At 44.4% G+C, this 20,322-nt stretch overlaps 1 protein-coding gene and 1 long non-coding RNA gene across 6 annotated transcripts in view; one reads left to right on the plus strand and one right to left on the minus strand.

Annotated features, from left to right (window-relative positions):
• The window catches only part of LOC122464491, a 71,158-nt gene that overhangs the window by 29,536 nt on the left and 21,300 nt on the right, over positions 1–20,322 (plus strand). For all 3 annotated transcript variants that reach the window (XM_043539836.1, XM_043539837.1, XM_043539834.1), the window contains exon 4: positions 13,740–13,876. In XM_043539836.1, coding sequence (XP_043395771.1) covers positions 13,740–13,876 — 137 coding nt within the window. The remainder of the gene's footprint in view (positions 1–13,739; positions 13,877–20,322) is intronic.
• LOC122464492 lies at positions 3,563–9,609 on the minus strand. 3 transcript variants are annotated; one of them, XR_006288579.1, is made up of 3 exons: positions 9,452–9,609; positions 4,886–4,930; positions 3,563–4,424 (listed from the first exon to the last, which is right to left on the minus strand). It is a non-coding gene; the product is annotated as an uncharacterized LOC122464492 (long non-coding RNA). The 3 variants fall into 3 exon arrangements; XR_006288578.1 differs by having other exon boundaries at positions 3,571–4,416; positions 9,452–9,593; XR_006288577.1 differs by having other exon boundaries at positions 3,571–4,416; positions 4,790–4,930; positions 9,452–9,593.

The raw sequence follows: 20,322 nt of genomic DNA on the forward strand, positions 1-20,322 counted from the left end.
GTTCTGTCATCTGCTACCATTGAGAACAGTCTAGAGCCATCCTCTTTGGAACCCCCTTTCAGGTAGTTGAAAGCAGCTATCAAATCCCCCCTCATTCTTCTCTTCTGCAGACTAAACAATCCCAGCTCCCTCAGCCTCTCCTCATAAGTCATGTGCTCTAGACCCCTAATCATTTTTGTTGCCCTTCGCTGGACTCTCCCCAATTTATCCACATCCTTCTTGTAGCGTGGGGCCCAAAACTGGACACAGTACTCCAGATGAGGTCTCACCAGTGTCGAATAGAGGGGAACGATCACGTCCCTCGATCTGCTCGCTATGCCCCTACTTATACATCCCAAAATGCCATTGGCCTTCTTGGCAACAAGGGCACACTGCTGACTCATATCCAGCTTCTCGTCCACTGTCACCCCTAGGTCCTTTTCCGCAGAACTGCTGCCTAGCCATTCGGTCCCTAGTCTGTAGCGGTGCATTGGATTCTTCCATCCTAAGTGCAGGACCCTGCACTTATCCTTATTGAACCTCATCAGATTTCTTTTGGCCCAATCCTCCAATTTGTCTAGGTCCTTCTGTATCCTATCCCTCCCCTCCAGCGTATCTACCACTCCTCCCAGTTTAGTATCATCCGCAAATTTGCTGAGAGTGCAATCCACACCATCCTCCAGATCATTTATGAAGATATTGAACAAAACCGGCCCCAGGACTGACCCCTGGGGCACTCCACTTGACACCGTCTGCCAACTAGACATGGAGCCATTGATCACTACCCGTTGAGCCCGACAATCTAGCCAGCTTTCTACCCACCTTATAGTGCATTCATCCAGCCCATACTTCCTTAACTTGCTGACAAGAATACTGTGGGAGACCGTGTCAAAAGCTTTGCTAAAGTCAAGAAACAATACATCCACTGCTTTCCCTTCATCCACAGAACCAGTAATCTCATCATAAAAGGCGATTAGATTAGTCAGGCATGACCTTCCCTTGGTGAATCCATGCTGACTGTTCCTGATCACTTTCCTCTCATGTAAGTGCTTCAGGATTGATTCTTTGAGGACCTGCTCCATGATTTTTCCAGGGACTGAGGTGAGGCTGACTGGCCTGTAGTTCCCAGGATCCTCCTTCTTCCCTTTTTTAAAGATTGGCACTACATTAGCCTTTTTCCAGTCATCCGGGACTTCCCCCGTTCGCCACGAGTTTTCAAAGATAATGGCCAAGGGCTTTGCAATCACAGCCGCCAATTCCTTCAGCACTCTCGGATGCAACTCGTCCGGCCCCATGGACTTGTGCACGTCCAGCTTTTCTAAATAGTCCCTAACCACCTCTATCTCCACAGAGGGCTGGCCATCTCTTCCCCATTTTGTGATGCCCAGCGCAGCAGTCTGGGAGCTGACCTTGTTAGTGAAAACAGAGGCAAAAAAAGCATTGAGTACATTAGCTTTTTCCACATCCTCTGTCACTAGGTTGCCTCCCGCATTCAGTAAGGGGCCCACACTTTCCTTGGCTTTCTTCTTGTTGCTAACATACCTGAAGAAACCCTTCTTGTTACTCTTGACATCTCTTGCTAGCTGCAGCTCCAGGTGCGATTTGGCCCTCCTGATATCTTTCCTACATGCCCGAGCAATATTTTTATACTCTTCCCTGGTCATATGTCCAACCTTCCACTTCTTGTAAGCTTCTTTTTTATGTTTAAGATCCGCTAGGATTTCACCATTAAGCCAAGCTGGTCGCCTGCCATATTTACTATTCTTTCGACTCATCGGGATGGTTTGTCCCTGTAACCTCAACAGGGATTCCCTGAAATACAGCCAGCTCTCCTGGACTCCCTTCCCCTTCATGTTAGTCCCCCAGGGGATCCTGGCCATCTGTTCCCTGAGGGAGTCGAAGTCTGCTTTCCTGAAGTCCAGGGTCCGTATCCTGCTGCTTACCTTTCTTCCCTGCGTCAGGATCCTGTAGCAGTCGAGTCGAAGGCAGAAGCCACTCCTCACACCAGGATACCCTTTTGTGTATTCTAAAAACCCCCAAAACTCTATCTCAAACCTTTAAGTCTTATTACTTCTCCTGGGTTACTTTAATATAATGATGAGGCCTGGTAATTCCCATTGTAGCCACCACTAGGGATGTGTTAAAGGAGCAGTTTTTAAAAAGCAGAAGCAAGAAACACTCACTGCTGTGTGTAATTTAATTCCCAAGGTATACCAGTTGGGAAACAGGGTCAGAGCCTTCTCTTTTTCTCTTGTTATTGGCACTCTCCATATCCTGTCCAGTGCCTGAAATGTTCTCAACAGATACAGTCCCTACTTCCCCTACAAAAAGAAAATCATCAACATAATGCTCAACCTGCCTATGTCCTGATTCCCTGACCACTTTAAACGTGGAACTGAACTTTTCAAAGGCCACAGAGAAGATGAAGCCTCCCATTGGCATAGCTCTGTTGAATTAAAATTGGCCCTCAAATTAGTTAGTGCGGGGTCTGGGTAGGAATCTGCAGGCTGACTTAGAATCCCATTTTTCCAGCAGATTCCTCTTCCACGCACCCTTGTCACATTGATGTTGTAACTGAAGGAAGAGTAACCTATTGAGCAGAGGGCGGGGTCACTAGCTTCATTGGCCAAGATTCCTTGTGGGTAAAATAAGATGGTTCAAAATTCCATACGAGGGAGAATGGTGTAATGTTGTCTTTTAATTTGAAGTCAGTCAAGGACTTCCCATGTAGTAAGGAGGAGATGAGGTGGTGCAAAATTGAGGGAACTTTCAGTTACCAATGGCTGGTTTGCTGGTCTCTCCTTCAGAAGAGGTTTGATTCATCACTTTTCACTGGGACTCAGGAGTCTGGGTTTCTTTTCCCAGCTGTGCCACTATCCTGCTGAATGACCAATTCCAAATCAATTCCTTCTCAGCGCTTCAGTTTCCCTATCTGCAAAATGGGGATAAATCTCCTTTATAAAGTACTTTGAGATCCATGATTAAAAAGAGCTATTGTTCTAGTGATGGGCAAGGCTGTCTCTAGTTCAGTTGGGGAATCCTCCTGGGTATACAGCTGAGTTGTCCCTTTGTGGCTTTAGCTTTAACTTGGGTGGAGCTAGTGTACAGTGCGGTGACAGGGTTGGCCCCTGTCCACCGTACTACATGCAGTGGGTATGGGACCATGGGATCCCCTGAAAAGTGCTCATCCCGTCAATGTTTCATGGGGATTTTGTTGAAGAATGTCATCTTTTAAACAAGCTGAGGGAGACACACTATTTTGAAAGTGGCTTCAATTAAGTTGTCAAACAAGATTTATAAAAAAGGACTGTGTAGTCGTTTTAGGCACACTTGCATTGCCCTAAGGATTTTTGTCCCAACACTGATTTCAGTTTCTGAAATAGAACACTCCTTTAGCAGGTTAGCCCTGATTTATAAAAAAACAAAGCTGCCTCTGATCTACCATGGGCAAAGATTGCATATTGACCTTAGTGATGCTATCAACACTGTGCAGTCTTGCAAGGAGCCTAAATTATGGTAGTGTCATAAATAGGTTTGCTTAAAAAAAGATAATCATGATATAGATATGAATGGGGTCAATTCTGAGCCTGGGTTATCTATTTATTAATCAAAGATAAATCAGCACAATACAGAGAGGGTATACATTACCAACCTCTGGGAAACAGTCCTGCAGCATCTAGTCTGTCCCAAAATGATTACAGAAACTGTCTGTTTTATACTCTGCTTGTTTATAACAGATGGAAAATCCCCAAATTCCACTGTATTAGCACAACTCTCTCATCCTTTTTCTTGTCTAGTTCCATACATGTTTTACAAGACATAGAGGTGTCTGTACCAACCTAAACCAATACAGATAATTATCCATTCCTTGCAGATGGTGCATATCTTACAAGCCTCACCAGAGCATGCATCTTAGTTTCTGACAGATTGCACACATACAAAGAAAAGAGCTAAATATACAAAAACAGAGATCGCAACCATTCAGTTACTAGTACTTTTCCATAATAAATTTAAGCATGAGAACAATTCTTAGTTCTACAATTCAGCATAAATACAAAGCATTTTAGTAATATATGATATACTTTGTCTACTATTAGCTTCTTATTTTAGTCGCACAAACACACCTTATCCAATTACATCTTGTAGCTCTAGCAAAAAAGCAAATTACATGTTTTAGTTAGAACTGGTTTCACAGTCCAGAGTACAGCACTGTACCGCACCAGCACTATAGTTTCATAGGCAGTAGCTTTCCACTTCACTTTTGGTCTAGCCCACAGAGCGGTATGGTTCAGTTCAGCCAACAATGATGTGATGTGTCTTTTATGATAATAAATCAGCTTTAAAGTTTTCAGTAGTATTCTTCTCAAACACTTTCATCTCCATGGTAATTTTTGGAAGGATGGGAAGACCTCAGTTTCTGATTTTGCCCTGGGAACCCTGAAAACCTCAGTGTGGTCCAGAGGGAAAGAGATAAAAATTAATCTCCACATACTAAAGTCTGTTTGTGGAGGGTGCAGGGGTATGGGCAATATAATGGAAAAATGCCTAAACTGTTCCCAGCTGAGATCTCCCAGCTAGAGGGGTGATCATTTGTAAAGACTGTGACAGAATGTCTGATGTTGGTATGCTGGGTCCCACACTTTTCTTGGCGGGAGGGGTTAGGGCACCACCCCTTGCCCCTGCTCTTGGGGCCCCAAGGGCCCTGCTAGTGGCCAGGGTGGATAGTAGAGGAGGGAAGTGGGGAAGGGAGGGGTGGGGTTTGCTTCTTACTCTGAGCCCCAGCCCCTCTCAACCCCTGTGGGTTTCTTACCCTCTACCCCTTGGGTAGGGTTACCCTCGGTCCTTGATGCTGGGGGAGGGTCTCCCTTCCTCCTGTTCTCGGGTCTTTCAGTTCTCAGCAACATACCTCCAAATTCCAGTTCTCTCTCCTTCATCACTCCACACTGTCTGTCTGAAGCAGAGTTTTTAAAATTAGGTTCCTGACAGGGCCTTAATTGGCTACAGGTGCTCCAATTAACCTGTAGTAATGTTCCCTAGTCTACAGGGAACCATGCCTTAATTAGCCGAAGGCTTATATATCTCCCCTCTACCACTGCTCCCTGGCTCTGCTGTATCACAACCTCTCTGCCCCCCTGTCCCCCCGGCTCAACACCACAAGGTTGGGCTACTTGGGACGAGAGACAGTATTGTCATGACAGGCCGTCCGTATTGCTGTGTTGGCTTCCAGCTCTATGCTGTATCCAGAAGTGGAAAGGTTGTAGAGATGGGAACCATCTAGTCACTTGTGCATTCCTCTCCTTGTTTGTGTGCATCCATTGAAGTGGGGCATGGTACGTCACAAAGGTGAATCACCACCCTAGTAGGTAGTACCCTAGAGTCTTCATGGCCCATTTAACTGCTAGGCATTCCTTTTCTACTATGGCATACTGTTGCTCCCTGGGCAGGAGCTTCTGCCCGAGGTAAAGGATCGGGTGCTCTTCATCTCCCACCATCTGTGAAAGTCCTACCTCTGAGGCGTCTGTCTGTAGAATGAATTCCTTCTTGAAATCTGGGGCTATGAGCACTGGATGACTGCAAAGCGCTGTCCCTCAGGTCTCTGAAAGCTTCTTCCACTGCCTCAGTCCACTTAACTATCTCCAGGCCCCAAGCTCTTATCAGGTCCGTCAGAGGCCCTGGCCTCATGGCGAAGTGAGGGGTGAAATGACAATAGTACTCCACTATCCGCAAAAACACTCTGACTTACTTCTTGTGGATTGGTCGGGGCCATTTCTGTATTGCCTCCACTTTGTTCCATTGGGGTTTTGCCAGGCCCCTTCTGACTACGTATCCGAGGTATCTGGCCTCGGCTAGCCCTATGGCACATCTGTCTAACAGCATTTAGTACCGCTTCCACTTTTCCAAGGTGCGTCTCCCAGTCAGGGCTATGGATTACTACATCATCTAAATAACTCACCCTGAGTTCCAACATCTTCCTTATTTCTGCCCTAATTTCTTCTCTTTTTGCCTCTGGTACATGATCTGGTTTTATTGTCACCCTTGCTCTGGGACAGGTGATGATGTGGTGTTGGATCAGCATCATATGTCCTGATTGTGTGGAGAACACATCTTGGTTCCACTGGATCATCTTGATGACCTCTGTTTGTTGTTCTGGGGCTAATTTGGGGGATAACCTTACCTGCTGTTGTGGGCCATCTGCCTGGCATGAAGCTGGCAGGACAGCCAGGCACGTCTCCTGATCAAGCCAGAGTTTCAGTAAGTTGACATGGTAGATCTGCTCTGGCCTTCGGCGGTCTGGCTGCTTCACCTTATAATTCACCTCTCCAACGGCTTCCACAATCTCAGAGGGTCCATGCCAGCTGACCAGGAGCTTGCTTTTTGTTGTTGGTACCAGTACCAGCACCAGCACCCATTCTCCTGGTTGAAATTTCTGTGTTTTTCTGACAGTTTTAGTAGACAGTTTTTCTGAAATTTCTGACAGTTGTAGTAGGTTTGCTGGGCCTCTTGTGCTTTCTTCAAATGCTCTCATACTATGGGGGTCATTTGGACTATTTGTTCTCTCATCTGAGCCACATGTGCAATGACGTTCTTCCCCGGGTTGGGTTGTTCCTCCCATTCCTCCTTCGCGATGTCTAATATGCCATATGGATGGCGTCCGTACAGTAGCTCAAAGAGGGAGAATCCAGTATATGTCTGGGGAACTTCTTGTACTGCAAACATCAGGTACGGTAGGAGGGTATTCCAGTCTTTTCTGTCTTGGACTGTCTTTCAGATCATGAGTGTGCGGTTAAATCACTCAACCAGACCATCTGTTTGGGGATGATAGACCGAGGTCTGCAAGGCTTGGATGCGGAGCAGGGTACATAAGTCTCATTACTCTCAACATGAAGGGAGTCCGTTGGTCTGTCAATATCTCCTTAGGGATGCCTACCCTAGGAAAAACCTGGACCAGTTCTTTTTCTATCACCTTGGATGTGAGGTTTCTTAGAGGAATGGCTTCAGGATACCGTGTAGCGTAGTTCAGGATGATGAGTATGTTTTGGTGGCCCCAGGCCGATCTTTCTAGTGGGCCCACTAGATCCATGGCTATCCTTTCAAAAGGGACTTCAATTACAGGCAAGGGTACCAACGGGGCTCTTAACTGAGGTCGGGGGTTATGCAGCTGGCACTCTGCGCAGGAGGTGCAATAGTGCTGGACTTCTGCCCATACTCCCGGCCAGTAGAACCTTCTTAGGACTCTATCCAGGGTCCTGTTTGCTCCTAAGTGTCCCCCAAACAGATGACTGTGAGCTAACTCTAATAGTGCCCCTGTGTGCTTCCGTGGCACCAAGAGCTGTTCCTACTACTTCCCCCTGTACTGGCACTACCCGGTACAACAGATCCTGCTTGATTATATAGTATGGCCCTGGGCCTTTGGTTTTCTCTTCTACTGGCGCACCATTTACCTCTACCACCTCCTTCCTCACATTCACATACAGTGGGTTATAGGCTTCATCCTGCCCAAAACACTCGCGTGCAGGACCGATCTGGCCTGAATCTATTGGATTGGTCTTCCTTCCATCCCTTGGGGTGCTTCCGCTCATACTGGGGGCCGTCTCTGGGTCTCCACTCATCCATGCTATCTTGTGGTTTCCCTGACGGGGTCACCTACCAATGAGGGCTGCTCTCTGGTTTTCTGCCAAAATCCTGGTTCCTAATCTTTTATCTGCCCTCCTTTCCCATCTAGATTTCTGGGACTTCCCGCAGATGAAAATAACTCTGGGGAAAACCCAGCAAAAATTGGGGCAGGGCCATCCATAGGTGCCTCGATCTCTACCTGGGGTCTACTGCCCCCCCCAACTTGATGGGGGGGAGCAGGCTCTCAAAACCCAGGGAAGTCCCTGCCAATTAAGGCTTGGTAGGGGAGCTTGGGGACCACCCCTGCAGTCACCTTGGTACTGTTCCCCTGGATCTCAATCCATATTGGATTGTTGGATAGAAATTTACTGTGACATGGACGCATATCACTCCGGTGCTCTTGGCCCAGCTCAGTTGGTCTTGCCCCACTAACTTCCCTGAAACCAGTGTAACCGTACTCCCAGAGTCCACCAAAGCTATGGTCTGGATGCCGTTAATCTTTACCAGCCTGGTGTACTCACGTGGAGCCATCGCGATCCCCACCAGGCTGATTAGGCCACGTTGGTCCCTGTGATCTCCCAGATTACATTGCATGGGCTCCTCCCTGTTGGAGCACTGGGCTGCTATATGCCCCAGCTCCCCACACTTGTAACAACAATATCTCATCCCAGAGGTTGCCCTCTATCTTGAGCTCTCTGATCCACTCCACCAGCCCTCCCCCCAGGACGCTCAGGTCCCTTTGGGGTCTCAGGCTGCTCCTTGGTGCTCGTTCTTCCAGCTATGGTTTTCTTGGAGTTCTCGATGATTTGGGGCCTCGGGGTTGGGACTGGAACGCCATGTTTCACGTCCTGGGGTTTTGAACAGTTCACGGGCTGCCAGTTGCCTATCTATGAGAGTGACGAGTTAGTCATAGGTGGAGGGGTCATTCTGGCCTACTCAGACTCGGAGGCCCAAGGGTAGTCCCCTTGTATAGCAGTCCAGCACCAGGAGCACCATCATTTTCTCAGAGCTGAGGGCCTCCGGGCGTAACCACTTCTGGGGTAGGTAGATTAGGTCAAACAGTTGTGACCGCGGTGTCTTGTCTTCACTATGCTGTCATTCATGGAACCCATGGGCTCACAAGGCTGTCATTACCCAGACTTGGCCAAGATCTCCACCTTCATCTGGGGGGGTAATCTGCCACCTCCTCTACAGTCATAGCTTAGTAGGCCTTCTGGGCCTCCGCAAAAAAGAATGGGGCGAGGATGCCCAGCCATTAGTCTTGGGGCCAGGCCTCCCTCGGAGCTGTCCTCTCGAAGGCCAGGAGGTACATCTCCACATCATCCTCCTGGGTCATTTTCTGCAGACAGTAGCTGGCCCGTATGGTCTGTGTCGCGTCATACCCATGGCTCAGCTCTATAAGGGCCTTCACCTGGTTCACTAGGTCCTGCAGCATGGCCCAATCTTGGGTGGCCTGGGTCATCAGCAGGTGATTGGTCTCTTGCTGCAGCCACAGGGCCTCCTGTTGGGCAGCTGCCTGGACCCGGTAGCCTCCTCCTGGGCGGCGGTGGCTTGCACCAGTGCTTTGACCATGTCCTCCATCTTGGGGATGGGGTGGTAGTGACCCACCCTGGGTTATGTTCATGGTGTGGAAATCCCGCCCCTGAGACCACATGTGGCAAAATGGTCAATGTTAGTATGGTGGGTCCTGCACTTTTCTTGGTAGGGGGGCTAGAACACCCCCCTTTGCTCCTGCTCTTGGGGCCCCGAGGGCCCCACTAGTGGCTCAGGAAGGTGGTAGAGGAGGGAAGTGGGGAAGAGGTCTGGGTTTCCTCCTCACTCTGAGCCCTAGCCCCTCTCAACCCCATGGGTTTCTTACCCTCTTCCCCCTGGGTAGGGTTACCCTCGGTCCTTGACACTGGGGGAGGGAGTCTCCCTGCTCTGCTGAGGTAGGGTCTCCCTTCCTCTGGTTCTCAGGTCTTTCAGTTCTCAGCAAAACACTTCCAAACTCAAGTCCTCTCTCCTTCCTCGCTCCATACTGTCTGCCTGAAGCAGGAGGGTTTTATTAGGTACCTGATGGCATTAATTGGCTACAGGTGCTCCAGTTAACCTGTAGTAACCTTCCCTTGTCTACAGTTAACCATGCCTTAATTAGCCTAGGGCTTATATTAGGGCTGTCGATTAATCGCAGTTAACTCACACAATTAACTCAAAAAAAAATTAACCGTGATTAAAAAAATTTAACCATGATTAATTGCACTGTTAAACAATAGAATACCAATTGAAATTTATTAAATATTTTTGGATGTTTTTCTACATTTTCAAATATATTTATTTCTATTACAACACAGAATACAAAGTGTACAGTGCTCACTTTATATTATTTTTATTACAAATATTTGCATTGTAAAAATGATAAACAAAAGAAATAGTATTTTTCAATTTACCACTGCAAGTACTGTAGTGCAATCTCTTTATCGTGAAAGTGTTACTTACAAATGTAGGGTTTTTTTGTTACATAACTGCACTCAAAAACAAAACAATGTAAAACTTTAGAGCCTACAAGTCCACTCAGTCCTACTTCTTGTTCAGCCAATTGCAAAGACAAAAGTTTGTTTACATTTATGGGAGATACTGCTGACTGTTTCTTATTTACAATGTCACGTGCAAATGAGAACAGGCATTCACATGGCACTTTTGTAGCTGGCATTGCAAGGTATTTACATGCCAGATATGCTAAACATTCATATGCCCCTTCATGCTTCGGCTACCATTCCAGAAGACATGTTTCCATGCTGATGATGCGCGTTAAAAAAAAAGTGTTAATTAAATTAGTAACTGAACTCCTTGGGGGGAGAATTGTATGTCTCCTGTTCTGTTTTACCCACATTCTGCCATATATTTTATCTTACAGTAGTCTCAGATTATGACCCAGCACATGTTCGTTTTCAGAACGCTTTCATGGTGTTCTTAAAAAGAAGGTACCAATGTGAGATTTCTAAAGAGAGCTCCAGCACTCAAACGAAGGTTTAAGACTCTGAAGTGCCTTCCAAAATCTGAGAGGGATGAGGTGTGGATCATGCTTTCAGAAGTCTTAAAAAAGCAACACTCAGATGCGAAAACTACAGAACCCAAACCACCAGAAAAGAAAATCAATCTTCTGCTGGTGACATCTGACTCCGATGATGAAAATGAACATGCATCAGTCTGCTCTGCTTTCGATCGTTATCAAGCAGAACCCATCATCAGCATGGGCACGTCTTCTGGAATGGTGGTTGAATCATAAAAGGACATATCAATCTTTAGCACATCCAGCATGTGAATATCTTGCAATGCCGGCTACAACAATGCCGTGTGAATGCCTGTTCTCACTTTCAGGTGACATTGTAAACAAGACGTGGGCAGCATTATCTCCTGCAAATTGTAACCAAACTTGTTTGTCTGAGCAACTGGCTGAATGAGAAGTAGGACTGAGTGGACTTGTAGGTTCTAAAGTTTTACATTGTTTTATTTTTGAATGCAGTTATTTTTTGTACATAATTCTACATTAGTAAGTTCAACTTTCATTATAAAGAGATTGCACTACAGTGCCTGTAATCAAAAACAAATATAAAACGAGCACTGTATGCTTTGTATTCTGTGTTCTAAATGAAATCAATATATTTGAAAATGTAGAAAACATTAAGAAGTATTTAAATAAATGGTATTCTGTTATTGTTTGAGTGTGATTAATCATGTTTAATTTTTTTAATCGCTTGACAGCCCTAGCTTATATATCTCCCCTCTCCCACTGCTCTCTGGCCTTGCTGTATCACAAGACACAGGCCAAAGCTGTGCACATCATTTGTGCATGAGCTTATACAATCAGGGATCCTCTTCTACAAAGCAATACATGAATTCAGCTTTGGTGTAATGCATGCAGTTACCTGCCTATGTGCTTTTTTAGGTGTCTATATGAAAATTCACCTCTCTTGCACTTTATTTTCATGCTGTTTTATTTATGACTCATTTACATTACTGCTTTTTAAAAATGTATTATTTGACCGTGTTCTTATTGGAGTGTTATTTTTTAACTGAGTTTGATTGGCGTAATCTCTGGAGGTGATCGTGAGGCAGGAGAAAGGTCTCCATATAACTTTCTGTGGCCCCTAAAACTGACTGATCATGTGCGGCCCTTGAATGGGCAAACAAAAGTGCAGAAGGGACATAAAGAACTTCCTTTTCCCCCATCCATCTGTATACTTGCATAATTACTGTCCCCTGAACAGAAGTTCTCCTTACTAGAATCCTTAGGGATTATCCAGCCATAAGAACCTGGGGCCAACCTACCATCCTTCCTCCCTCTGGACCAGATAAGCACAGAAGATATCTCATATTGCTGTGTGAAGGGAAGCTCCAGAAGGCTTTCTATCAACAGGAGGCAATTAGGTCTCTACCATCCCAAACTAGACTAATTGAGCCTTGCGGTTTGCTTGTCGTTACTTTTGATTAAAAAAACAAGAATAGGTTAATAAAAATCAGCTTTCAGTATGACTTTGCGTTGGAAAGGTTGCTGATGATGTTGGGAAGATATTGTTATTGAGTGAGACTGGACACTCTCATTGAGGAGGAAAGCTCTGAAATTTTTTGATGGTGCTTCCCCACATCATTCTGGCAGTGGGGAGAGGTTTGAAGTCTATTTCATAATGCACATGGGTCTGCACCAGAAAGTGGCATCATAATTAGCTTCTTTGAGAGTCTCCTAGAGATTGGAATTGAATAGGCAGAAAGATTTATCTACTTTTTCATCTCAAGAATATTCTTGAAACACATTGTTTGGATGATGGGAAGGAATCTTGCATGACTCCCACCTACACTTGCCCTCTTATGTGGAGTGAGGGCTTTGGTACACAGGGCTGTTTGACACTGCACACCACTGAAGCTCTCTTTGAAGAAAAACCATTCCCTTGTAAATATTCTGATTTTTTTATTGATATTTTTGCAAATGTGCCAGAAGTGATGGTCCAGTTTAAGATACCTTTAGTCATGACAAGTGGTACCAGACTGTAGGAATGGTTCCACAGATGTCATTGAAAGGGTGGCAGAAGGTGGCCATAAAATTGTAATTCAAGTGGTTCGATATTTTTTCATACTTTCAAACTAAGTTGTCTTTAGTTGTATCTCAAGATGTTCAGTAAATCTCATTACACCCATCACCAAAATTAGCATTTTGGCCAGTAACTAAACTGTACAATAAGTATGCCAAGCTTTTCTACTATCCAAGAGTAAAGTGGAATCCTTACAAATTCTCTCTCTCTCATACACATGCACACGCGAATTACAAATTGGATCCATATGGAAATTTAAATATCTACAAAGAGTTTTGTTATAAGAAGATTCCATTATGTGCTAAATTTCCTGTGTACTAGAATTCCCTTTTCTTTTTTCTCATTCATTTTTCTTATTCCTAACCCTTATCAAAAGAATTCCCTCACTTTTCATTGAGTCAGTTACATTAAGATACAAATAGACCCAGAAGAGCTAAAAATTGCCCATGCAGCTCTACAAAATGCTATCTCAAGGAACAATACATTTAGTCAGATGAATATTTTGTTTGCTGTTACAGTTTCCTTTTGGGAAGAGACATCAATTTCATCTGTGATCAAACTTGTAATCAGAAAATGGCATAAAATTAATTATGGAAATGCTATTCAATTTCCACAGTCTATTAACAACTGACAACTGCATGATGATCACATTAATATTTTCACAGAACTTGTGACTTTATACCAGCACACTTAAGGTCAAATTCAGAGCTGTTGTAAAGTCCATGGAATTAGCACCTACTTACACCAGTTCTGAATTTAGCCCATAGGATTTTAAAGGAAAGTAGTTTGACCTTTGAATTTATTTTGATATACAAATTCTACTGTTACACCTGTGCAACTTCATTGAAGTTAATGGGCTGGACAAATATATTTGAAGACAGAATTTTGCCCTTTGAGTGACATGATGCATTTACTTGAGATTTTGAGCTGTACGTTCATGCTTTCTAAAACCGGAGAAACCTGTCTGCCTTAATGTGCATTAAACTGAAGGCTACAGTTTTATGAAAATTCTTACAGCAAGCCATAAGCCTTTTTTAAATGTAAAATGATGTTTTCTCCTTTTTATTTATTGCATTGCAGATTTTGGACAAAATTGAAGATGTCCAGGAGCTAATATTCACTAAAGAACCTGACTTGTTGAGAGCTCTAATTCCTGTTCAAACGATGCATCTCACCATCATTGTAGCTCATCTGAGAACAGAAGAAGAAGTGAAAAAGTAAGAATTCTTTAAAATAAATAAATGCAAGGCTAACTTTTAAGATGACGTATACAGCACTGTAGCTGTGAATAACTACTTTTACCAGGGCCTAAATAAGCTTTTATTTTTCTGCTTTTTTTAAACTGTATCTGACTTGCTAGCTTATTGAATGCATAGCCAAGAGCTTCCTACCTGAACTTTAGGTGCAGTGACTTTAGAGTTTGACATTTTGAAATTAATGATAGTTAATATGCACTGTCATCAAGTGGTGGAAAGTGAGCAGCATGGGTATTAACTGTGTTATTGCTTTTCTATAGAGTTAAAAGAAGGAAGAATGTAAACTTATCTGTACAGAAAAGTTCATGGAAGTTATGTAGCAACCACAGAATTTTGAAAAGGGGTGCCTACTTGTGGTAACTGGAAAGCCTTAGCAACTGGGATATCTTAGTATTCTATAAAACATTGAAGAGAGAGGAGAAAAAAAATTGAAACATGGCTTGATAGGGAGCTATATATTGACTAGCTGTAAGACCGCTTTGAATATGCATTGTTGGGGAAACTAACTAATTGTAGGTTAAAAGCTGTGGGGGAAGGCTTCCAGGTATCTAAGGCCTAGCTGAAAGACTCCAGCATAGTGGAAGTAGGAATGGGACTAAAAGGGTGTCCTTACCTATGTGCCTGCTGAAGGAAGCCAAGGTTAATGACTCCAACCTGAGGATTAGGGCTTTGACATGACTAGCTCATATGAACTTGAAGATGTTAAACAGGGTCTACATCGGTATAAAGGTTGATTTTCAGTCTAGTTGAGCTAACTTTATTGGAAGAAAACCAATCTTTTGTGCCTGAGAGCCTGTTGCCATGTTCTGGGGTGCAGTCCAGACCAGTGACAGATTGTATTGCTGCCTGCTCTCTAATCCTCAGGACCTCAAAATGTTGTGCTGCTGTGACTCTCTTCTCTTGACACAGGCAGTATCCTGAGTGGCTGTGTGCTATGCAGCCCTGGGTCACCTCCCTGACCACAGCAGCCTGCCTACAACACAACAGACCCCTCTCTAATCTCTATTATCCAGTGAACTTATGCAGGGGTGAATTTACGCATACTTCCAGGCCTGAATTTCCTCCCAAATCATCTGTCCTGGAGTGAATAGCCTTCTCTTGGAGCACTCAGAGGAATAATGAGGATTTGTTTGCTCCTTTTAAAGACAAAAGCACATCACAGCTTATTAAATTAACTGGGGTAAATACACCCTTCCTTCAAGTACAGCGCTGAATTGGTGTATTGTAAAAATATAATAAGTTTATTAACAAAAAGACCTGGGTTAAATGATACCAAGCACGAGGAATAAAGCTAGAAAGGGTTACAAACAAACAAAAGTAAAATATGCTTTCTAGAGTCTAAGATGTAACTTTACCTTGAGCAAAGGCTGTAGCTTGTTGTTTCCTTATTAATCTTTGATTCCGAGATAATTCAACCCCCTTGTTTGAAGGCCCCATCTTTCTCAGCTTGGAACAGCTCTGGCTTCTGTCTAGTAACGGATGCCAAGTTGGCTTTTCCTCTATCTCTCTCTCGTTACATCTTCCTAAACTTCATGAGTCTGAGGACAAAACAGTATGACTTCATGCTGTTCTCCTCTTCCTGTGGTCTTCCCGTCCCCCTGTTGATTTGTATGTAAATGGGTCTTCCACTGTTTTTGGTCACACCTTGCTTAATTTCATGAAAGACAGGTAGATAGCTGCCTTCCCTCCTGTCTTGGAGAAAACCTGTTTTTCCCTGTGTCTGGTCACAGACTTTAAAGCATAATATCATTAAGTATTCATACGTCCTCATACAGTGTTCACACATATATTTCACAATTATGTTAATCACCAGTGTGTCATTAGCTTTCAGAAAAGACCTTACTTGATACATTTTTATAATACAGAAATATTTTATACAATCAGTTGATTCAATTGCTTATCATTTAAGGTTCAGTCCCCCTGTCTTTATAGCTCAGATGAAGTTCCTCTGTCCTGCTGGGAAGTAGATGCCATGCTGCCTTCTCCCAACTTAATAGCTTTCTTTACTATCCATCATTGTCACTGCCTGATGACAATCAAACCAATACATATTCCTTTGTCTAGGGCAGACGGTGCTTACTGCATTGCTTGCCAAGGACATTTTGAGAACATAATTCTAGCACTTATTCACAACTCTTTGTACCCACCCTTTGTACCCACCCATACATCATGTAAGAATATTAATCATCATGCAAGAATATTAATTATCAATGACTTATTAGTTTTCTAATGACATGTTAGATGTCATCTTTTAGATACAGATAATGACAACAATGTGTTAAGTGTAGTCTGTCAGGCCTGATGACACACAGCAGTGAATCACAAATGGGTTTCTGTGTCACACCCATCCTTTTTGCCTGTTTAGATAGAGCCTTGTAGACTTTTTATCTATTCCCAAGATGAATCAGACCTGAAATGACACCATACATCTATTTGTCTGAAATGGGCATTTCTATTGGTATTGTTTTTTTGTGAGGCTGGGAGAAGAGATGTGAATGCTCCTGTGAGTTCATTTGGCAAGGGAACAGATTATGCAGTGTATTTCAGTTATAAATTCTCCAAGAGAATAAAAGCATGGTGGAAAAGGTAATCAAAATATGAATCAGACATTTACAGAAGTGATTGGAGCTAAGCAGTACTAATGAACTTTAGAAAAGAATGGACATGTGCCTGTAATATAAAATTAACAGGAATAGCTATTGAAAAGCATATCTTTCTTGCCAAGTTCTCTCCATCCTTTATCTTCTGTTTGTCTATAAACATGTACTAAATAGGTCCAATTCCTACAGCAGGTATTCTGCACTAGTCACATGAAAGACCATTTCATTTGGTCTTAATTAATAGAGGTCTATAAAATCAGGACTGGTGTGTAGAAAGTAAATTAGGAAATTTTATTTACTCCTCATAACGCAAGAACTAGGGGTCACGAAATTAAATTAATAGACAGCAGGTTAAAACAAACAAAAGGAAGTATTTCTTCACACAACTCACAAGTCAACCTGTGGACCTCTTTGCCAAGACTATAACAGGGTTCAAAAAAGAACTAGATAAATTCATGGAGGATAGGTCCATCACTGGCTATTAGCCAGGATGGACAGGGATGGTGTCCCTAGCCTCTGTTTACCGGAAGCTGGGAATGGGTGACAGGGAATGGATCACTTGATGATTACCTGTTCTGTTCATTCACTCTGAAGCACCTGGCATTGGTCATTGTCAGAAGACAGGATATTGGGCTAGATGGGCCTTTGGTCTCATGCAGTATGGCCATTCTTATGTTCTTATTTGCTAGGTTTACTATCTTACTCCTCATGCCAACAATATATTTGAAGAAGCAAATCCAGCCCTTGGGAGAGGAAATGTTTTGCTCTGTTGCAAAAATCCCTCTAGCAAATCCCATTATATTGCTAGTTTGGAGGACAGTAGCATCTGATTTGAAGGATGGGTCACTGCAGTGCTCGTGGTTGCTGATGAGGGTGCAGAATCTTCTTCAAAGGGCTCTCGCTGCTCCCCTGTACAAGATCTGCAGAATCCTAATGAGCCATAAAGAAGCAGCTTTTATGCCACTATAAATGGAAAAATAGGCTTCATATAATATTGAAGACTGTTTGTCCACAATATGGATTAGTAGCTGTTGGGATTCATAAAATAATACTTAAGTGGCTTTTATATAGGCACAGAAAATGCTTTCCTAATGGGATTAGTGTTCACAACTCCTACACACAACATACAGTGGATTGCACAGCCTGTCCTAGCTTTGTATAACATTACTTTACTAATTTTTTATGCAACAAAATCAAATTTGTTGGCATGTAATTTGCATAGGGTGTAGTGATCCATAACATTAAATGGGGTTATAATAAGTCACAGTAAACAATAGTTAAATGTCCCTAAACCACTGTGATGTAAGTACATAATGCTTTATCTTGGCTGACACACCAGGAATTGAACCAGGGACCGCCAGAGCTAAAAGCATGATTTTCTATAGTTTGAGTTCGAGCCAGGCTTTATAGCTGGTGGCTCTAATAGAATCACATCTGCACAGAGAAAGGAATTTTTAACACACACTGATCCAGTGGTTTACATCTAACTTATGGACATTTCCTCAAAATAAAATAAAAAGCCTATTATTTTAAAAGATGCATCATCTAGACTGTGCATTAGTTTCTCAGTGCATTAAGACCCTGATTTTGCAAGGTACTTTTAGGCATATGCCAAACTTTAAGCATGTGAGTAATCTAATTTTGATTAGGGTGACCAGACGTCCTGTTTTTAAAGGGACAGTCCCGTATTTAAGCCCTCCTGCAGGTGTCCCGACTTTTTCTTAAAAATGGGCAAATTGTCCCATATTTTCTGTCTCCCGCTCCCAGCAGGGACCCCCACCGTCGTCCTCCTGGACAGCACTGGCTGCGAGGTGTGGTGGCTGGTGAGTATGGGCAGGTGCCAGGTGGCAGCTGGTAATATGTCGCCTCTGCTGCCCACCCATCGGCCCTTTGCGTGCTCCCCCTCTTGCTGTCCTCTCCCTGTTTTGCCCCTCACCCCCCACTCCCCCCAGCCCCGCTGCTCCTCCATATCCCCCGGCAGGGCGTGTCCCACTCCCAACACTGTGCAGAGAACCAGCCCCTGGTTGGAGCGCTCAGCTCACCAACAGCGTGGCTGGCAGGCTCCTTCCTTCCCTCACTGTCTCTGGCTGGGCCAGGAACCTGGAAAAGCTCAAGACCCTCCATCCCAGGACGCTGTCCATAAGGAGCCAAGCCCTGCATGTGCCAAAGCCCCACGCAGCGCTGGCATGGGGAAGCCTCTTCACCCCTCAGCTAAGCTCTGGAGTGGCGAGGGGGGGAGGAAGCAATTTCCAGCCTGTTTGCGCCCCAACCCTGCAGGCTCCACAGCAACCCCCAAGGCAGGGTCTTAGCACCCTCTTCACCCCCCCAACCTTCTGCCCTAGGTCCTGCCCCCCAGGGAGTGCAGGGCTGCTCCATACCCTAGGCACCCTTGCCCGCTGAGCCACCTCTCTGGTGGGGTTCGCTGAAGTCCCTGCAGTCAGGCTTCCTGGGCCCTGGTGCACAATGCATCCTTAAGGCTTAACCCCTTCCTCCCCATGCTGTAGCCGGGGAACAGGATGCGGCTGGGTTATGTTGGTGGCCAGCAGCAGCCTGGAGGTGTTAGCTGCCTTTTGACATTGTGCGGGCAGGAAAGGACAAGCTGCTTCCAGCCACAGGGGAGTGGGGGAGGCGGGAAGAGATGAGCTCTGCAAAGACACAGGCCAAGTCATCCCTTCCCCCCATCCCCTGCAGTTGGAAGGAGCTCCTGTCCCTTCCCTCCCACAAAGTGCCAAAGGGCTGCTGCTGGCCACATTCTGGTGTGAACCCTGGCAGAAATCGGGGAGGGGGGAGGAGGGGTATGTGGATCCTGTGCCCCTCCCCCCCACGCTTGTTGCCTTGGGAAGACACAGTGCCAGGTACCAGGAGAGGAGGGTCCATCCCGGAGGCCCAGCCAGGCGTGGAGGACGGAGAGCACTGGGCAGGGAGACTCAGGTTGGTCTGTCACCCCCTCCATGTAAGAGAGGTGTATGGCAGTGTGTGTGTGTCACCCCTCCCTGTGTGAACCCTGCAGCCTTAAAGAGAAGAAGGTAAATAAAAAGAATCCAACTACGCAGTATTTCCTTTTAACAGGGGCTCAGTCAGCTTGATGTTAATGTGAATGTTCGTAGTGCATAGTTCTGATTGATTGCCATTGAACTCGCTTGAACACAAGTAATTTTACCAGATGTCCTGTATTCAGCATAGGGAAATATGGTCACCCTAACTTGGATGGAGCTACTAGTGCTTAGTTAGGTATGTGCTTTAATACCTTGCTGAATCAGTAAAGGCATAAAGGTGGGGCGTAAAGCTCCCACGTTTACACTGACCTGACATTGCAGCAACTTTAAGAATGCTTTTCTGGATTTGTAATGTATTGGGTCAATGATCCAATAAATGCACTTCATTTGAGATAATGGATTTGTTTTGATTTAACAAATGAAAGAAAGAAAGAAAACAGACTAACGCAAACCTGTGTAACAGTATGGATCTACCTTCACACCACAAAAAGTCCAAGTTCGTTATTTTGTGGGTTTTTCAGCTCTTAAGCAGAAGTTTAGCGGACGTTTTGCATATTAATGACTTGATCACTATGAAGCCTTAGCAACAATGTCAGGCAATTTTTTTTAATGGATCAGTCAGTACATACTTGAAGAAGTCATTTATTCTCTAATGAATCATGGGGTACATAAACCACTTGCACATCTTCTAGTTGTAATCAAAGGGATTATATCCAAATTTACAGTGAAAATACACTCTGCTTTCATGCCTTGTGCAACACTGCAGAATGACCTTCCTGCCCCAAAACAATGTATCACAACAATCCATCAT

The sequence above is a fragment of the Chelonia mydas genome, chromosome 2 (genome assembly GCF_015237465.2).
Source record: "Chelonia mydas isolate rCheMyd1 chromosome 2, rCheMyd1.pri.v2, whole genome shotgun sequence".
NCBI classification, from domain to species: domain Eukaryota; kingdom Metazoa; phylum Chordata; order Testudines; family Cheloniidae; genus Chelonia; species Chelonia mydas.